General features: G+C 49.2%; 1 protein-coding gene and 1 long non-coding RNA gene across 7 annotated transcripts in view; one reads left to right on the top strand and one right to left on the bottom strand.

Moving 5' to 3' along the window:
• Nucleotides 1–19,295, top strand: part of OGDH (oxoglutarate dehydrogenase) — a 77,322-nt gene that overhangs the window by 21,334 nt on the left and 36,693 nt on the right. For 2 of the 5 annotated variants that reach the window (XM_082471513.1, XM_082471517.1), the window contains exons 3-5: nt 6,948–7,139; nt 8,926–9,028; nt 15,328–15,372. In XM_082471513.1, coding sequence (XP_082327639.1) covers nt 6,948–7,139; nt 8,926–9,028; nt 15,328–15,372 — 340 coding nt within the window. Of the gene's footprint in view, nt 1–6,947; nt 7,140–8,700; nt 8,792–8,925; nt 9,029–15,327; nt 15,373–19,295 lie in introns of all 5 variants that reach the window. The other 3 variants (XM_082471514.1, XM_082471515.1, XM_082471516.1) reach the window with 3 other exon arrangements.
• LOC309665377 lies at nt 2,790–8,688 on the bottom strand. Of its 2 annotated transcripts, none has more exons than XR_014266369.1 (2): nt 7,740–8,688; nt 2,790–5,241 (listed from the first exon to the last, which is right to left on the bottom strand). It is a non-coding gene; the product is annotated as an uncharacterized lncRNA (long non-coding RNA). The 2 variants fall into 2 exon arrangements; XR_014266370.1 differs by lacking the exon at nt 7,740–8,688 and adding an exon at nt 6,857–6,965.

The following is a 19,295-nucleotide window of genomic DNA, read 5'->3' as shown; positions in this document are numbered from 1 at the left end:
TTCGAGACTGCCTAGCCCTGAAGCAGGAACCTTTTGTGCAGGTCTGTGGCCATCCACCGCAGGTCTTCTCGCCCCCTCACCCCGGGCATCGTCTCGTCGGGACGTTTGGATAGTCCCACACGGTGTTTTCAGGAAAGGCATGGAGCCCAGCAGTTGGCACAGACAGGGCACACCAGGAGGGTGGTAGACACTGCCCCATGCAGGCTTTTCATACACAGCACAGACATGAATCACTCAGCTCCACGCCATAGCTGGGCTGGTGTGCACAGAAAGCTAGGCGCTTAGGAAATAATGCAGAATTTGCCAGCGCACTTTCTAAGCTGGAAGAGCCCCTGTGCAGGGTGAGTAGGGAGACGTGCAGCCTCAGAGCAGCACCTGTCGGCCAGCGAGTCACAGGTGACCATCCTTGGCTCAGGGAGCTGCTGCCTGTCCATTTATTTGACTGAATTAGCCTGAACCTGCCAAACCCTTGTTTGGCCATGCATGTGTTTTCCTTGGTCACTTGTTCCTTTGAATTTCACGTTTGTGGCAGTTAAAAAGCATTGTCAGTATCAGAACATAATGATATGGTTGTTTGTGACAGTGCTGGCATCTGACTTCCAGAGCCGGCAGTCATTAGTTTATCAACTGTGATGGCCTTTGAGCCTGGGGTTTGGTCCATTCAAGAGGTGGCCAGAGGCTGCCCCACCCCATCCCCGGCATGGTGTTTTACGTCAGGGTCCTTGGCAGGGCGCCCAGCAGAGGGTGGTGGTGGCTAGCAGGTGACATCATGTTCTAGACCAGGGTGCATAATGCGGGTGGGTGGGGTTTGTTCCATAGCTAAGGTGGAAACGAGACAGCAGGGCATCTGAAGGGGACTTTGGACGAGAGAAAGTGGTCTGGTCAGTCCAGAACCCAGAGTCATAGAATTGAGCAGCTAGAATAAGCATTAGTAACCCTCGGGTTAAGCTTTGATCATCAGCTTCTTGAACAAATATGAGTATACCTACAGGTGCTTTTTAAGGTGTAAAAAGCTACACAAGTATAGGGGTGTCCTAAGTAACCTGTGCTCCCTACTTTTATAGGCAAGGAATGAGGCACAGAGAGCTGAAGCGACTTCCCTGGCCCTCGCCCAGCCTGTGGGGGTCAGGACTGGGGCCCCCAACCCCCAGGAGCAGGCGGGCAGCAGGCAGGCCCACTCTGGTGGGCTCAGCCTGTGCGTGGCCCTGGTACGTCACCCAGTTGCACTGGCCCGCGTATCTGACACACATCGGGGGCCTTTGAGACGGGGTGGGGAAGGGCGCTTGGTAGCAGGTTTGCGACCCCTCCAAAACCAAACCCTTCGTGAACGAGTCTCTGTCATGACCTTCACAGACAGGAACTTGGCCCTGAGACTCTGGCGATCTGCTGACAATCAACAGGGTAAAGTCTGCTTGCCTCACTGAACCACTGACACCCGCGTCCCCTGGTTAGCACTCCCACACCCACTGAGGTCAGCACCTTATCTGAGATGAGGACTCTGGACGGTCCACGGTCTTACAGCTGTCACCGCACCCACTGCTGCACCTGACACCCCGCCTGGCACAGCACTTAGCACCACACCTGACACCATACCTAGGACCACGCCAGACCGAGCACCTGGCATCCACCTCGCGTCACACCTAACACTGCATCTGATACCACCCCTAGAACCACAGCTAACAGCCCGCAGCACCACATTTGACGTCCCAGGGAGCACAGCACCTAGCACCACACCTGATACCAGCCCTACCACTGCACCTGACGTTGCATCTGACACCACACCTGTCAAGATGTTCGCCTTTGAAGGAGTCTGACCTGTCTGAACTTAACTCAGCAGGTGTGTTGAGCACTTACGATGTGCGAAGCACCGGACCAACTTCCTTAGACGTTACAGAGGAGAAGGGATGTGTTTGCAGCTTTGAAGAGCTGCCTCTAATTGGGGAGAGGAGGACTGGTGGCGGCAGGGAAAGCCCGTTGGGGCTGTGAGAAGTCTGGGAGGTGTACGGGGGAGCATAGGAGCTGATGGCTTTTGAAAACAGACCTTCATGCACTACAGTTAAATGCTTTTAGTTATCTAAAATTAAATGTAAAGCATTCTGGTTTCATTTCAGCCAGAATGTTATACTTATTTGTACTTGAAATCTATCGTGTTTTGGCTTAAGTCATTTCAGCAACAAGTTGATGGCCTTAAACCCACTCGTGGGAGGTGGGTGGCCGGCCTACACTTCCGTTGACGGGCCAGGGCTGCTCGCCTCTATGGCACGGAGGCCGCGAAGCTCCACGTGCAGGGGGTATGTGGGACCACACAGGCGTCCTCTTCTTGAAGCTTTCTCTTCATTTGGGAAAGGGCCCACTGACCAGTCACTTCAGCCTCGTGGTCACCTGTCCCTGCAGCGGGTCTGCAGACACTTGATTCTGGCAGCAGGGAAGCCGCTGCCGGGGAGAGAACCAGAACTGGCAGCAGGTAGACATATGGGTAAACAAAGCCTCAAGTTCAGATGTGTGCAAATGAGGGCTGCGATTATCAGAAGGGGAACCCTCTCCAGATAGTGACGGAGCCACAGGTTGAAGATGACGCGGGCCAATGTGTGGAGAGGGGATGAGCGCCCCAGGCAGCAGGAGTGGGGGAGGTGCAGGCTACTGCCGAAGGAAGGCGGAAGCCAGTTCAGGTGTGGGGAAGGGAAGGGTGGAAGAGGCATCTTGGAGAAGATGCTGGAGGGAGAGAAGCTCAGCCTCTGAAGGGCGGTGAAACCTGCAAGCCAAAAAAAATGACCTTCATTTTCACAGCCTTTTTTTTTTTTTTTAGATGAAAGTTACTTTAATTTATTTTTATTTATTTATTTATTTTTGGCTGTGTTGGGTCTTCGTTTCTGTGCGAGGGCCTTCTCTAGTTGCGGCAAGCGGGGAGGGGCCACTCTTCATCGCGGTGCGCGGGCCTCTCACTATCGCGGCCTCTCTTGTTGCAGAGCACAGGCTCCAGACGCACAGGCTCAGTAGTTGTGGCTCACGGGCCCAGTTGCTCCGCGGCATGTGGGATCTTCCCAGACCAGGGCTCGAACCCGTGTCCCCTGCATTGGCAGGCAGATTCTCAACCACTGCGCCACCAGGGAAGCCCTCACAGCCTTTTTTTTAAGTCAACTTTTTTTTGAGGTCTGACTTACATGAAAATTTACCAGTTTTAAGCAGCAGTGCGAGGGTTTTGCAAAGTGTATGCCGCCAGGAACTTTCTGTCACCCACGTGTGCAAACTGATTGGATCTGGTGGAAGGGGGCTTGCTGTTTGTTGGGGTGGGCTCCTTGGCCGGGCCCTCATCTGAGTGCAGGTACCCACACCTGCCCAGAGCGTGCTGGGGAGGGCCTGCCGGAGCTGCAGGGAAGCTGAGCGCAGTGGGGGTGAATTACGGGACAGGAGGAAGCTGCATTCCTGGCATATTCTTTCCCAGTGGTTCCCAGCTCTCTGCAATACTGGTAGGAACCAGTTTTTTCTGACCACCTCCAGCTTGAGCAGAATTTCAGTCTGTGTCGCTGTCCTCAGCCAATTGAAAATCACCTGGAGTTTTATCCCAAGCACAAAAGAAGGTCAGAGAGAGGAGGCCCGATGACTGCGATTTCTCTCCCCGCCCCACCGCCACCCAGGGGCCTGGCCTGCGCCCTCCGGGTGTCAGCCCTGGAAATCCTTTGATTTTATTGTTTGCTGGCTTTGGCAAGGGTAAGCCAGCCTGAGAGATGCTGTTTATGTAAGGGTTGCTCTGTCTTACTTAACCTGATCAGTCTCCCTGCCTGGTGACCACCCTGTGTCCCTCCTGCCTGCCTGAACCTCTCCCCAGGAGGCTGTGGTTGGCATTCCAGGTGCTTGGAACATCAGTGTGGTAACTACTCCTACCTCTGTGGCTGCCACCACTGTTCTTGTTATTCAAAGCTGATTCTTCTAAAGAGAGGTGAACTTGTGGTTTTTGCTATGCCTTTTGGCTCTGGGTCTGTCAGCAGCTGGTTCCCATCAGGGTGAGGGGTCGGTGTGCAGCCAGGGGACCCTCTCGATCCAAGGTCTTGTCGTTGGGCGACTGCCACTGCATTTCTACACATGTCTTCATGCGTTCTGTGGGGCAGAAGACAGTGTTTAAGGCTTGAAGAAAGTTGAGATCCTGTGTGCTGCTCTCCAGAGGCTACTTGGTTTCAGGGTCATGCCCTGTCCTTCAGCCCCCCTGCAGCCCCAGGGTATGTGTCCAGAGCAGGACTTGGCATGGACACACGTAAGGGTGGGGACGCCAGTGCTAGAGCCCTCTGGGGGCAAAGTAGAAACTAGATCAGGTTTTACAAGGCAGGAGCAGGGTGCTGTTGGTTCTTGCCGTGCAAGGCTGGGCTGACTCCTGCCACATTCCCTGCCCTATCAGCGGGGCTCCTTTTAGTCCAGGCCCTCGGTTACTGGAGGTATGGGTGGGGGCCAGGGAGAGCCCTGGGCCAGAGCTGCTCCCAGAATGCGTGGAGCTTGCATGGCCTGCTGTACAAGCTCACAGAGTCAGAAATGTTTGGGGGTGTCCAGCGAGTCTGCTCCTTAGGCCCTTGTAAGGAACCAGGTGGGTGCGGAGCTTGGGGCAGCCTTACCTTGCCCAAGGCTGCTGACCCTGAGGCATCCTCTCCTTTCTCTAACAAGAGTAAGTCAGTTGCCTTCTCTGGTGGGCATACTGCTTTTACCCCTGTTAGAGGACTCAGAGGGATAGAATGGTCTTGGGGTTCCAAGCCCTGGATGTAGAATGCCCCTGGTTGTCAGGTCATGTGATGCACGGTGCTCTGCAGTCGGTGTTGTGGCCTTTGCCAAAAGAGAACCCCAGATCTCCCTTCTACCATCAGCTGACATGCCGAAAATTAACCAGAAAGGTAAAAACAGTAAAACCTTGAATAGTGAGATATGTTAAAACATTTAAAAATTGTGATTGAGATAGAATTCACATGTAAAAAGTGTACAATTCTGGTTTTTAGTATATTCACCATGTTGTACTATCATCTCCCTAATAGTTTGATTTTTTTAATTAATCTTTTTGAATACGAGAGGACTATGTTCTTATTGTAGAATGATATAAACATTCTGGAAAACTCTGCTCAGAAACACTTATAGTGAGAGGCCGGGCTGCCCTGTGTGATACTGCAGGCCTGTGCGCATCCCAGGGGTTTGTGATTGGCGGCAGCATGCATCCATCTCTCGGACCGTCCAAGTCAGTACATCTACATGTCATAAGGAGCCTGCCTGAGAAAGCCAGAAGACCTTCAGCCTTCAGGACCAGTCTCAGGGTTTCTGCCCAGACACAGATAGACCCATTCGATACCTGCCCAAGCTCCCAGATGAGCCCATCTGGACAACATCTTGGTAGCACTTAACTGGGAGGGCGAACAAAAATCTAGTGAAGTTTCTCCTCTCCAGATTTTTCAAGAAGTCTAACCAGAGTTTACTGACAGAAGAATCTTAGAAACTCGAAAATGCATGGCAGAGAAGAAAGACAATGTTTTCATGTTTCTAAACTCTCTGAGTTTTAATATATTTTTTTTGCAATGGAATTTTATTAAGTCTTAGTTCCTCTGACCTCTAAAATTTTTTTTTAAGCCTCACGTCTTTGTATGAGATAAACTATTATAGTTCACAGTGTCTATGCAGATTATAAATTGAATCAGGGAATTCCCTGGTGGTCCAGTGGTTAGGACTCCAAACTTCCACTGCAGGGGGCACAGTTTCGATCCCTGGTCGGGAAACTAAGATCCCAGAAGCTGCACAGCATGGCCAAAGAAAAAATTGAATCAGACACAAAGTAGCCAAAAATAATAGGAAGAGGAGTTAGTTCACATTAGCACAAAGGAAATTGAAACCAGAAGTAATACCAGTTGCTACCAGTAATGCCAACTGCCTACCAGATTGTGTGCTAAATGCCTTTAGTCTTTACAAAAAAAAAAAAACTATGAAGGATATATAGATTTTTTTTTGTCCTCATCTTACCGGTGAAAAAACTGAGCACAGAAATTTAGGTTATTTGCCAAGATCTCAGAGCTCAGATTTGAGGTTCTGCCTCTGATTGCACACTCTGAGCCCTTAGGGACAAGACTGTTTCTGTAGGGGTCAGTGGGGACGCTTCAGGCTTCACCGGTCTGAGCTCCGGGCTGCCTCTTACATGAAGGCCCTGATTCTGTTTGGGGTTTTTTTGTTTTTGTTTTTAATATTTATTTACTTATTTGGTTGCTCCGGGTCTTAGTTGCAGCATGCGAACTCTTAGTTGCGGCATGCGTGTTGGGATCTAGTTCCCTGACCGGGGCTCGAACCTGGGCCCCCTGCGTTGGGGGCGCGGAGTCTTAGCTACTGTGCCACCAGGGAAGTCCCCCTGATTCTGTTTTGTGTCCGGGGAGAAAGCACAAGCAGGCAGGCCTGGGCTTCAAAGGCTGTGCCACGCCTCTGGGGTCTGGAAAGTGGATCTAAATGTGCTCAGTTCCCCTCAGGAGGCCCAGTTGGGGTTTGAGGACCTGGGGCAGCTGCAGCCCTACAGGCAGGAGGGCCGCGAGCATTGGTCTTCCGGATGACTAGGCAGGGAACAGATGGGGCAGGAAGGCCTCTGTTCACCTGCCTCCTGGGCTGCCTGCCGTGGAAGCAGTTGGCACCCGCAAGCCGGGCAGAGCTGCGCGGCCTTGGGCCTTGGGGGTTTTGATGGGAGGGCATCTGCGTCGTAGTGTTGGGGGTAAGGAGGCGCATCTGAGGGAATGATGGAAGCAGGGGCCCAGCCTCTGAGAAACCCGCCCTCTCGGGGCAGAAGCAGGCTGTCCAGAGTAGGAAGAAGTTGACCCAGCCAGGCTACTGGTAGATGGACATAATCAAGACTTACCTGCCAAGAACGGTTCTCTTTTTGGCTAAAAATGAGTCCTAGGCCTTAGGGGAGCAACGGAGTGACATGTGTGTTCCTTCTTTGTCTTCAGTCGTGGGACATTTTTTTCCGAAACACCAACGCCGGAGCGCCCCCGGGCACCGCCTACCAGAGCCCGCTCCCCCTGAGCCTGGGCTCCCTGGCAGCTGTGGCCAGAGCACAGCCCCTGGTGGAGGCTCAGCCCAACGTGGACAAGCTGGTGGAGGATCACCTGGCGGTGCAGTCTCTCATCAGGGCCTACCAGGTAAGGTGGCAGCGGCCAGCCACCCGTGACAGCGCCCCGCTGACCCCGTGAAGGCTGTCGCCTAACTTTCACCCCAGCCAAACACTAGGTGCTCTCTCTCCCTGCTCTGGGCTGGAGGGAGGCAAAAATGACATATGACAAGAGAAAAGGAGCCCAGGCAGTCCCACCTGGTTTGAGCAGATCCTCTGCCACCTTTAGCACCTGCCCTTATTTCTTCCCATAGGTTGGCAAGGATGATTTGTAGGCAGGGAAACGCAGTCAGTGCCCGGGCGTCAGGGGAAGTGCCGATCCCCAGGAGGGAGCAGTGGCCGGGAGGGGTGTGCTGCTCCCCTTCTCAGTTGCTAGGGCCCAAATGCGATAAGAGAACATGAACCTGTAGGGTCTGGGGACAGAAGCGGAGCCCATGGAAGCAGGGAGAGGCAGGTGAGGGCAGCTGAGCCTGCAGAGGGGCCACCGCTCCGGGAGCATTCCGGTCAGCGGTCAGCCCCGTTGGAGGAGGCTCAGGCAGAACCAAGGGCTCCCATGGCCTTTCTCAGAGCCCAGAAGCCCCTTCCAGGATATCCGCCTGGCGTGGAGAAGAGCCCAGAATTCAGACCTTACCACCTGGTCTGTGAGTAGTTCTCAGGAGGAAAGGTGGAGAAATCAGGCCCGGGGAGGCCCTTCTGGGAGCCCCCAGGACCTGGGCTCCCCTGCTGCCTCTTCTGGCATTGCTGCAACGTAGCAGGGGTGTCACACCACAGAGTTCTCTCTCCGACGTTCTCTTTCCTGGAAACGGCCGTGTGGACCGTTCCCCTCCGCCCACGGGGCCAGTTGCCACAGGTGTCAGGACAGGTAGCACAGGGTGGGCCTGTCCTGTTGGAGCCTGGCAAGTCAGGCTCTCTCCCCAGGGCAAATGACGAGACGCACGCCATTCACAGTGGGTGTTTCTGTAGAAAGAGGCACAGTTGGTGTGTGCTGACCACTGCCTGTCTCATTCAGCTTCAGTTATTTCTGTTGGTCCTTAAGTGACTTCTCAGCAGCTGCTCCCCTTCCCAAATTGTTAGCAAGAAACGGTGGATTAAAGTATCCAAGACTTAAAGAAACAAAATTGGAAGGGACTTTCTGTGTCTTTTTGCTTTTAAACGGTTCAGATCAGGCACCGAGGTCCCTGTTGTAGCTGTCTGCTGTTGTGTCCCCTGTGCCCTGACCCACGCAGCAGGGCCACACCCACACCTTCCTTAGCGACTTCTGCGTGTTCTAAGCTGAGTGGCCTTCGCACTGGAGCTAAAGTCCCCAGCATATCCCATTTCTGTTTATCCAGGAAAACTGTGTAAGGATCCTGAGAAATGAGTCCTTTTAGACTGCCAGGTTTATCAAAACCTGAGGAGCTTATCCCCTTTTTATAAAAGAGCATTTATGCACAATAGTGCTTTAAAACAAACTATTGTAAGGTTTTTTACAAACTGACTTTGTTGTTTGGGTTCATTGGCGCTCTCAGGGAAAGGTTTGACCAAGTGCAACTTTTACCCCTCGCCACAGCCCACAGGACCTGCTTAATGACTGCTTGTATTATTGCTTCCAGGTCAGGGGTCACCACATTGCAAAACTTGATCCTCTCGGAATTAGTTGTGTAAATTTTGATGATGCTCCAGTAACTGTTTCTTCAAACGTGGGTGAGAATTAATCTGTAAACACTAATTTTAATGTAATTTTACTTTTTTTTTTTTTTTTTTTACCCCTTCCCTCTTTTTTTTTCTCCTGTCCTTTTGTGTGTGTCCTTCCCTCTCCATCGCTGGCCCATTCGTAGATACGAGGGCACCATGTAGCACAGCTGGACCCCCTGGGAATTTTGGATGCTGATCTGGACTCCTCCGTGCCCGCTGATATTATCTCATCCACAGACAAACTTGGTGAGGGTCTGAGAGTGGCCAGCGCCGCGCTGCTTGGCTCCTCTCTCTGTGTCCCAGCCTGTGGCAGCCAGGACATCCACAGGCGGAAGGGAAAGGCTCTTAAGTTTCCTTCGTTCTGATCACTTGACATTTATCAGTCATGTAACCTTAGTGTGTTTTGGGCAAGTTATTTTTATCTCAGCTCTTCAGCCAGATCGTATGAGCTCAATTGTCTAAGTCTCAAAATTGGAAAGTAAAATTTGGGGGCAGAGAAGGTTTGTGGCACAGAGAAAAAGATGACCCACCCAGGCAGGCGGGTCAGAAGATATTCCAGAGAGCAGCTCGTCTGGCTTCGGTTTCCAGATCTCAGGGCAGTGCTGCCCCAGACGGGGCACTGCTCAGGACCATTGTCACACGCTGTCTGCTCTGAAGCACGGTGTGGCCTGCCTTTGACAGGGCGAATTCCAGAGCAGGTGGTGCAGTTTGGGTGTCTCGATTCTCAAATGCCGGTGATCATACTGAGGAAACTTTGGAAGGCGTCCCCGCGCGCAGGGAGGCGCACGCGGCGCGCAGGCGCTGTAGTCCCGCACACCGTGCCCCCTCTGTCTTGAGCAGAGGGGCGTGGCTGGGCTCACACCTGCGGTTGCTTTCTCAAGTTAACCTGCTCTGAGTCACCGTGCTGCTAACCTGTGCTACAGAAATGACGACGTGACTAATTTTTAAATGGCCAGGTTGTTTTTGAGAAATACTGTGCATGCTAATAGAACTGATGATTACCTACCTGCCTAACGCTGCTCTTTGGGAGGGGACGAAATCTGACTTGTGAATAACAGTCACTAACGCTCTGTGGTGCCCGAATGCCCTTAGAGGCGTGTCCGAGTTGTGACGTGGGAGGTCAGGCACTAGTCAGGTAAGGCTGGATTTCAAACAGTGTTGGCCCTGGGATTGCTGTTAGAGGTTTGTCTCTGCTCTGTCTTCATTTCAGAAACACTCCTAGGTAATACAGGGTTTCCTCTACTTTGTACCTGCACTTTAGCAGTTTTTGGAAGACAGATTAGAGAAGCCCTCCTGAGTATGATTAAATAGGGCCAGTTCAGATTGTCGGCAGGACATGAGCTTAATCCTGCTACTTTATTGAGTGGTGACAACTTAGTGCACCCCAGAAGTGAGCTTCTCTTTGCAGTGTCCCCCAGGACACTTGGAGCTCCTTTCCTCTTGCTCGCCACTTAGTCCCCGCAGCACCCAGGCCCGACCCAAGCTGTGCTCACCGGTGCTGAAGCCCCCTCAGCACCGTGAGTCCCCTCCAGGTGCTTAGGGCAGGGCAGAGCACCCGCCCCTACGTGAGAGGCCTGCGAGCCCCAGGGCACCAGCTGCCTGATGAGAGCGCAAGGTCCTGTGCCCCGGAGCTGTCTCTCCAGAAAAGGATGACTGCAGAGCCAGCCCGGCACAGGCCACAGAGGCTGGCGTTCCCATGCACAGTCAAGCATTTAAACAAGAAAGGCACAGGGGAGATGGGGTCTCCTTCTCCCGTCTGAAACTGCATCTCCCCTGTTCCTTGTGCCATCCCTGGTTGCTAGTTTCTTGGTATCAAAACGGACCTTTTTCGGTGGTTCGCAGCTCATTAGCACTGCCTGGGGAGCCTGGAGCTCTTCTCTGTCCCACTTGAGACTGGTCAGGGTGGGATGGCGCCCGCCGCAGCCCACAGGGTCAGGCGGGGCTTTCTTGGAAGTGCCCCCCAGGCCACCCCAGCCCAGGAGTCTGTGAAGGGTGAGAGCCCCCAAGCCTGTTGATGCTGCCTGGCTCCTCCGTTCACAGCTCTCATCAGGGGCCGGGGCAGAGGCAGGACCTCTGTCGTTCTTTCTAGTTCTTTCTTGGCCATCTCGGCCTTGCCTTACATCCAACTCTGGAATAGTGCCCCGAGTGTGCCTCTGTGAGGTTGTGCGTCAGCATGGCGAGGGTCATAAGCCAGAGCACACAGAGGTGGCCCAGAACTTCCTGCGCTCATTTGAGGAAGACTGGGCATCCTCCAGCTGTGAGCCCTTCAGAAACACCAGGAGAGAGTTGGGCGGCAGCCCCCTCCTGTGCAGGAGAAAAGGGCACTGCATCCTGAGAATTCAAAATAGTGTGACATAAAGGTCATGATCAATGGGATTAGCGTAGGAAAGTTAGTCTTGAATTATCTCACCCTTGATGTATGTAGGTCTTTATGAAAACAGCTGGTCCAACGTGACCGCTCTGTTCAGGGACACTGGACAGTCCCTAGAGCACTTTCCTGCCCACCATCTTATCCGAACCTCAGGGCCTGGGTTCGAGCCAGCTCCCTATGTGGAAGCCCGGCTCTGCCAGGGCTAGCTGTGTGCCTCTGTCTCTGTCTCCTCATCTGTTAGGTTGTTTCAGAATTAAATAAACTCCTTAGAATAGTGCCTGGAGCTTACTAAGCTCCATGAAGGTGTGAGCTACTGTGATTATTAACCATCTTTTGAGATAAGTAGCTGCTGGTCTCTCTGGTAAAGATATATATTTAGAAACCAAGAAATGGAGCAAATAACCCAGAGTCGGTCCCACAGGAGTTGGTAGTAGTAAGGACTGGGGTGCAACCTGAGTGACGAGGAAGCAGGGTAGCTCCAGTTCAGGGACCTGCCAAAGCGGGGGTGGGGGGGGGTCAGCGTGGCCCACGTGTTGGTCTGGGGTAAGTGAGTGACTGCAGCGGTGTCCTCTGTTGCCCAGAAGCCTTCCCCAAGCTTGCGTCCCACTCATGACACCTCTGAGCTGCCCTTCCTTTCTCCCGGTGGATGCAGCACAATTTCTCCATCCTCTTGTGGGGAAACCGAGGCCCAGGCAGTGATCACCCCCCATGTATTTGAGCATTGTGCTGTTGCTGGAGCAGCACAAGGGGGGGAGGAGCAGCTGCGAGCCTTGGGTGAAGTCAGGAAGCCGTTCCCAAGGGCAGCGCTAGCCAGTGCAGGTCTGCAGGGCGAGCGGGGCTGATGTCCTCTCAAAATTTTTTTAATAAGGTGGAAAATATGAAGAGTTTCCACTGAGTTCTTGCCCTTTTCTGACCAATTCTGAGAAGGTTGGGAAACGCTGGCCTAGGTTCCCTATGCTAACATCCTAGAAATACTCATGGCCCCTGCAGTGACAGGTAGAGAGAGTGTTAACAGGTAGACAGCAGACTTGGCCGACATGCTCCAGCTCCTGGATGGTCCCAGCATGTCAGGGTCACCATGAGACACGTGCACACAGAACATACTGTGAATGCAACAGAAATATCATTGAGATGGTGGGGTTATTGATTATTTTGATTAAAATTTAAAAATTAATGTTAGAACAGTTTCTCAGTTAGGTGTGGGTTATGTTCTAGAATTGTGCGGTGACTGCTTAGGAAAGGGGGGCCTTTTCCCAGCATGTGTTATGTTAGGAGCCAGGTTCCAGGTGGCCCCCAGAAGCGCATCTTGATTTATGCCAGGCTGTGCCGTCGTCGACCACACGTCGTCGGGTGGAGGAGAGTTGAGCTCCAACCTGAGATGCCTGGGCACACATTCCACATTCCTCCCTAGGGAGAGGCAGGAAGTCTCCAGACGGGATCAGGTTTCCTAGCGAGGCCTCTCCTGGTTGGCCCTAAAGAAGGGTCAGCGTGCAGCTTTTGACAGCGAGTCCCTTGGGGTCGGGGTTGTTGCCACCTTCAGTAGAAACAAATCAACTCCAGACAGCCTGTGTGCTCTTTCCCCTCCAGGCTGCAGTCCTGCGCTGGCATCCAGTCCTTGCTTCGCTGGGGTGAGGACGGGGCGTGGGGCAGTCTTGTTTCTGGCCTCAGCAGAGCTGCCCTTGGCTGGGTGGGGACGTGGAGAAAGTTCTCATTAGCTCTTGCCCTCAGTTTCCTCTCTTCCAAGTGCAGCATTTGAGTTAGATTGCAGCTTAAAAATGCCATCGTCTGTGGTTTCTGTATAAATTCTATAGTATAACTATTCACAGTGACAAAAATGATTGAAATTTACTTAAATGTGAGATTTAAACATAATTAAAGGAGAACTCAAAACAAATTCTATAAATAAAAGAGAGGAAGGTGTGAAACTTCTGTTTACCATTAGTGTTTGCAAATTGTCAAACTTAGGAAATGAACTTGAGTTAAATAGTTAAAAGGGCAATTCAAAAGTCCAAATTATGGCAACATTTTAGCTACTTCATGTCCAGCACAGCAGGACATGAAGTCTCCCCACCCTTCTGACCTTCCAGAACGTTCTTTCTGGTTGAGTTTTGCCCCCTTGATGGCTGGGAAGAATGAGCTAAAAATAGAGTTGAATTTTAATCTGCTTTCATAATTTCAGAACAATAGAGAGCAGTTTACTTAGCATTTATTGGCTGCTGTGTGGAGTGTGTGGTGCCACCAGACCACTGAGTGAAGAGTTGGAATCACGTTCCCCAAGTGACTCAGGAGGGCAGGGCAAGCTAAGGTCATTGTGGGTACATCCCCCTGCAGGGGTGTCCTCCCTCCTGGATGCCCAGGAACTGGCAGACCAAGGCACATCCCTGCTTCTTGCCGGCTATGCTTCGCTTAGAAACAACACGGCCAAATCTCAGCCGTTCTCTGTCTCTCCAGCAGAGCATCTTGTGCTCATCAAGAAGTAATTTTTAAAAATGTTTTAAAGTGCTCAGGTGCTGGGAATCCCTTGTGCTTTCTGTAAATGACAACCAGAATATCTATTCTCTTTCCGCTCTCCTTCGGTTTGTGTCTTTTCTTCGTATTTTATTTTAAAAATATCCAAAAAGTGCAGATAAAAATAAAAGCATCCACATATCTAGTACCCAGAGTGAACAAATGTAAACATTTTACCATATTGCCTTTAGATTTTTTTTTTAATTTTATTATTTTTTGGCTGCATTGGGTCTTTGTTGCTGCGTGTGGGCTACTCTTCGTTGCGGTGCACGGGCTTCTCATTGCGGTGGCTTCTCTTGTTGCGGAGCACGGGCTCTAGGCGTACGGGCTTCAGTAGTTGTGGCACGTGGGCTCAGTAGTTGTGGCTCGCGGGCTCTAGAGCGCAGGCTCAGTAGTCGTGGCACACGGGCTTAGTTGCTCTGCGGCATGTGGGATCTTCCCAGACCAGGGCTCGAACGTGTCCCGTGCATTGGCAGGCGGATTCTTAACCACTGCACCCCCAGGGAAGTCACTAGATTTTTTTTAACACACGCACATTTGCAGTTCCCTTTGAGGCCAGCGGCGCGTGGGGAGGTGGCGGGGGAGGTGGGGAGATAGTCCCACAGGCAACGCTTATGGCTTCTTGGCGTGGTCCTATGTCTTGATTATGAGGATTGAAGGAAAAAAATGAAGAGTCTTCATCCTTGGCTTAAGCAAAGCATCCATGCTTCTGTGCAGGACCTGGACATTCCATTGTCTTGAGAGCCCCTTGCTCTGAGGTCTTTGGTAGGTGCTGCCGTCCTCGAGGGCGAGGAGGAGAGCTTTACCCGCTCAGAGCAGGCGTCTCCGTCCTCTCTGAGTCAGAGCTCTTGCCATCAGCGTCCAAGGATGCATTGGCTGGCCTTCCTCTCTACTCCCAGGGCAGGGAGCAGCCACAGTGCCAGTGACCATGCTCTGACCCCTCAGTCCTCAGGCCCACCCTCCCAGGGAACCAGCGTCAGGAGGTATTTTGTGTGTCCAGATCAACATCTTGATTTTCACTAGTGCCAGGCAAGCTTCCAGGTGTGGGGCAGGAGTGTGTGCATCTGTGCACGTGTGTGGCTCTCAGCCTGTGTCCTCAGCAGATGAGTTCCTCCATCCTGGTTCTACCTTCTCGAGAGGGGAGACCGAGGACCTACCTTCTACTCTTTAGAGTCCAGCAGGAGCTTGAGGTTTTGGGTCTAGTCTGCTGCCTGATGCTCCAGTTCTGAGGAATGGGGCTCAATAATTAGGCTTTTTCATTTTCTTTTCCCCAGTTTTTTCATCCCAAAGCAGTCTGGACTGGGTGGATTTGACTTCCCAGGAGAGCTCTGTGTCGGCCACTTGTTCAGGGTGGGGAAGTGAGGAAGTCTCAGCTGCCGCCACACGGTGGCTTCTCAGTCTCAGGGAGCTGCCTTTCCCTCCTTCAGATTCACCTTATTCCAGCTGTTCATGAACCGTTTCCATGTTTATCAAAGTAGCTCTCAGACCACCTATCCCCCCTCCCTTGTTCTCCTTCAGTGTCTATGTCTGTGTGACAGTGTTTGTGCTACCGGTTCCTGCGGTAATGGTGTATGTAGGGTTTTGGGTGTTTTGGGTTTTTTTAAACTAACTCTCACCTGTCTTTTTCCCTCTGCGCTCACCCATGCTATCCCACTCTGCCTCTCAGATCTTGCAGTTTTCAAGGAACGACTTCGAATGCTAACAGTAGGAGGTATGAAAATAACGAGCCTTTCACTTTTCTGGAGCTGAGGAGTTCATTTGAACAGGATGTGCATCTTTCCCCAGCATGCAATTTGGGGAAAGTTGACACAACTCTGTCGAGTGTTTTGAAGTTTGTTAATTGTCTTGAGATATGTTTTTCCTGTCATTTGGCTGTTATCCAACAGGTAGAGCTACTTACCATGTCATATTAGCTTCTGTCCATTTGTGTTCTGAAGAGCATTTTCACCTCCACGTGTGTCTCACCATCGCTTCGCTGGGCTTCCGTCTTCAGCGTAGGCTGTCTGTAGCTCCTGCTGTAGCCAGCGGGGACCCGAGGCCACACTACATGCTGCATGTTGGCACATCGTTTCCTCCACGTCCTGCACTGTGCCTTTGACTGGACTCTGGATTCTTTCAGATTCTGCTTCCTGGGCATTTTTTCCCTTTTGATCCTCCCATGTTTGAAGGACAACTGAAGTACTGATAAAAAGTTACTTAATGAAGTAAGGAATCCTTAATGACCCTTGGTTCTGGGCAGAGCACCTTTGAAGAATCCAGAGTGGGGAGCCGGGGGTCATCTGCCTGCTGTCACTCACCCCAGTGGCCAGTCTTCCTTCCATGCCTGGTGTCACTCAGAAGTTCTCTTTTTCCTCCATCTTGTAATGTCTGTGAGACTCTAATTTTGATTAAACTTTTCATTTTGAAATAATTGTATGCAGTTATGAAAAATAACAGAGACATTCTCATATGCCTTTCAGCCAGTTCCCTCAGTGGTAGCATCTTGTAAACCATAGTACATCACACCAGGATACCAACACTGACAGCAGTCAAGCCACAGAGGTCTACATCACTCCAGCGGTCATTCCTGCTGCCCCTCTGTAGCCACACTTACTCCCCTTCTACCCCACCCCCATGTTTGACCCCTGGCAACCACTGTTCTGTGCTGCATTTCTATAATTTTGTCATTTCAAGAATGTTTTACAAATCACAGTATGTAACATTTTGGAATTGGCATTTTTCAGTCAACATGATTTTCTGACACTAGTTTTTTCCTTCTTAATTGCTGAGTAGCATTCCTCTCCATAGATGTCCCAGAATTGTTTTAACCATTTACTCATTGAAGGACCTTTATGTTGTTTCTGTTCTTTGGCTAATAGAGTCTTTTACAGAGCAAAAGTTTTAAACTCTATAGTCCAGTGTATCAATTTTCCCATGATCCATAAGATCGTATTTTTGGTATCAAGTTTAAGAACTCTTTTCTTAGCTCTAGATCCTGAAGATTTTCTCCTCAGTATTTTTCTAAAGGTTTTATAGTTTTGCATTTAACATTTAAATCTATGATCCATTTTGAGTTCATTTCTGTATAGGATATGAAGTTTAGATCAAGGTTTGTTTATTTTGGGCCTGTGGATGTCAATCGCTCCAGCACCATTAACTGAAAAGTTTGTCTTTCTTATCATTGAATTGCTTTTATACACTTTTATCAAAAATCAGTTGGCCTTATTCAGTGGGTCTGTTTCCAGGTTCTCTATTCTTTTAATAGGTGTGTCTCTCCACCAGTACCACACTGTCTTGATTACTGTAGCCGCTGAACTTTATTTTCCTTTTCCAGAATTGCCTTGGCTGTTCTAGGGCCTATCTCTTTCCATGTAAATTTTAGAATAAGCTTGTCTACATTTACAAAAACTCTTGCTGACATTTTGGTAGGAATTGTGTTAAACCTATAGATCAATTTAAGGAGAATTGACATCTTTACTATGTTGCCCTTCAATCCATGAACATAGTATGTCTCACTTATTTAGATCTTTGATTTCTTTCATCAGCTTTTTGTAGTTTTCAGCATACAAATTCTGTACATGTTTTGTTAGATTTACATGTTAGTACTTCCTTTTTTAAAAAAAATTTAGTGTCCATCTATTCATTACTAATATCTAGAAGTACAATTGATTGTTTTTATGTTGTGTCCTGTGACCTTGCTGAGCTCATTTATTCTAGGACTTTTTTTTTTAGTAGATTCTTAAGAATTTTTTGGGTAGACAATCATCTCACTTGAAAATAGGAACAATTATTTCTTCGTTTCCAATCTGTTTGCCTTTTATTTCCTTTTCTTGCCTAATTGCCCTGGTTGGACCTTCCAGTACCATGTTGACTAAGAGGCATAAGAATGAACATCCTTGCTTTGTTCCTGATCAATGTTGGATTACATCGATTGATTTTCAAATATTAAACCAAACTTCATGTACTGCTGGAATAAACCTCAATTGGTCATGGTATATAATTCTTTTTGCATATTGCTGCATCTATATATATGTATTTACGTCTGTATTTGTAGGGAATATTGGTCTGTAATTTTTTTTTTTCTGACTGTCTTTGTCTGCTCTTGGTATCAGGGTAATTCTAGCTTTGTAAAATAAGCTGAGAAGTTTTCTTCCTACTCTAATTCTTGAAAGAGACTGTGTAGAGTTGGTGTTAATTCTTCTTTAAACATCCAGTAGAATTCCCCAGCAAAACCATCTGGGTTTGGATTTCTTTTTCAGAAGCTTTTTATTTATGAATTCGATTTCTTTAAAAGTTAGAGCTATTCAGATTATCTGTTTCATAGTGGGTGGGTAACAGCAGTTTGTGTTGTTCTAGGAATGGTTTGTTTACATGTGAGTTGTCAAGTGTATGTTGTTCATAGTATTCCCTTAGTATCTTTTTGATATCTGCAGGGTCTGTATTGATATCCCCTTTTTATTCCTGATATTGGTAATTTGTGTCTTCTCTTTTTCTTTGTTAGTCCTGTTAGAAGTTTGTCAGTGTTACTGATCTTTCCAAAGAACCAGCTGTTTCATTGATTTTTCTGTTCTGCTGTTTTCAATTTCATTGATTTCTGCTCTTATCTTTATTTCCGTACTTCTGCTTTCGTTGTATTGTGGTTTTTTTTCCTTCTTTTTCTAGGTTCTTGTGGTAAGATCTTATAGATTACTGATGAGAGCCTTTTCCTCTTCTCTAATGTTTGCATTTACTGCTGTAAATTCCCCTCTCAGAACTGCTTTAGCTGTTCTACAAACTTTGACATGTTGTATTTTCATTTCCATTCAGTTCAGTGTATTTTTTGATACCCCTTAATATTTCTTCTTTGACTCATGGATTATTTAGAAGGTGTTGTTTAGTTTCCAAGAATTTGGAGATTTTCCTTTTATCTTTCTCTTATTGATTTCTAGTTTGATTCCATTGTTGTTGGAGAATGTACTCCACATAATTTCAGTTCTGCTAAATTTTTTTTGTTTTTGGCTTCGTCGAGCCTTAGTCGCAGCATGCAGGATCTTTTGTTACAGCGCGTGGGCTTCTCCAGTTGCATCGCACTGGCTTCTTTCTAGTTGTGGCACGTGGGCTTAGTTGCCCCGTGGCATGTGGGATCCTGGTTCCCCGACCGGGGATCGAACCCGCATCCCCTGAATTGGAAGGCAGATGCTTAACCACTGGACCACCAGGAAAGTCCCTCAGTTCTGCTAAATTTGTTGAGGTGTTTTTATGGCCCACTATATTGTCTGAATTGGCATATGTTCCATGGACATTTGGAAAGAATGCATACTCTGCTGTTGTTTGGTGAAGTGTTCTATAAATGTCCATTAGATCCTGTCAGTTGTAGAGTCTTTCTATATCTTTGGCAACTTTCTATCTACGTTTTTAATCGATTATTGAGTGAAGGGCTTTGAAATCTCCAGACAAACTGTGGATTTGTCTCTTTTCAGTCCTCAGGGTTTTTTTTTTTTTCACATATTTTGCATCTCTGTTGTTTGGTGCACACACACTTAGGATTGCTATGTCTTCTGGGTGGATTGATCTTTTTATCATACAATGTCCCTCTCTGTCTCTAGTAATTTTCTTTGCTCTAATGTATACTTTATCTGATGATAATATAGCTACTCCTGCTTTTGTTGGACATGT

Source organism: Balaenoptera physalus, assembly GCF_965194825.1.
Source record: "Balaenoptera physalus genome assembly, chromosome: 8".
Classification (NCBI taxonomy): domain Eukaryota; kingdom Metazoa; phylum Chordata; class Mammalia; order Artiodactyla; family Balaenopteridae; genus Balaenoptera; species Balaenoptera physalus.
Note: the sequence above shows the minus strand (reverse complement) of the source record. Positions and strands in the feature narration are given on the sequence as shown.